Here is a 287-nt window from a genome sequence, read left to right on the forward strand (position 1 = left end):
AAGAATTAAGGTCTACTTTACCTTTTGATTATGTTTACTACTACATATCTTCATATTTCAGAGCACTGGAGTTAGGCTAAGAGCAATTTTTACTTACATTTTTTCCCTTTCTCTCCAGCGAGAGCGCAAAGAACGTAAGCTATACAGTGATGACTGGGCTCTTGGAGATGAAGAGATTGAGGGTCACCACACCTTCGACCTTGAACAAAAAATTAAGACAGACAAATTTGACTCGTGTTTTGTCAAAGACATGACGGATCACGGTAAGTAAGCAATCTTCTGGTTTA

General features: G+C 38.3%; 1 protein-coding gene across 1 annotated transcript in view; it reads left to right on the top strand.

Moving 5' to 3' along the window:
- The window catches only part of LOC119594143, a gene marked incomplete in the record, with an annotated part of 99462 nt that overhangs the window by 17939 nt on the left and 81236 nt on the right, over positions 1-287 (top strand). The window contains 1 exon segment of the mRNA XM_037943210.1: positions 119-263. Coding sequence (XP_037799138.1) covers positions 119-263 — 145 coding nt within the window.

Source organism: Penaeus monodon, chromosome 33 (genome assembly GCF_015228065.2).
Source record: "Penaeus monodon isolate SGIC_2016 chromosome 33, NSTDA_Pmon_1, whole genome shotgun sequence".
Classification (NCBI taxonomy): domain Eukaryota; kingdom Metazoa; phylum Arthropoda; class Malacostraca; order Decapoda; family Penaeidae; genus Penaeus; species Penaeus monodon.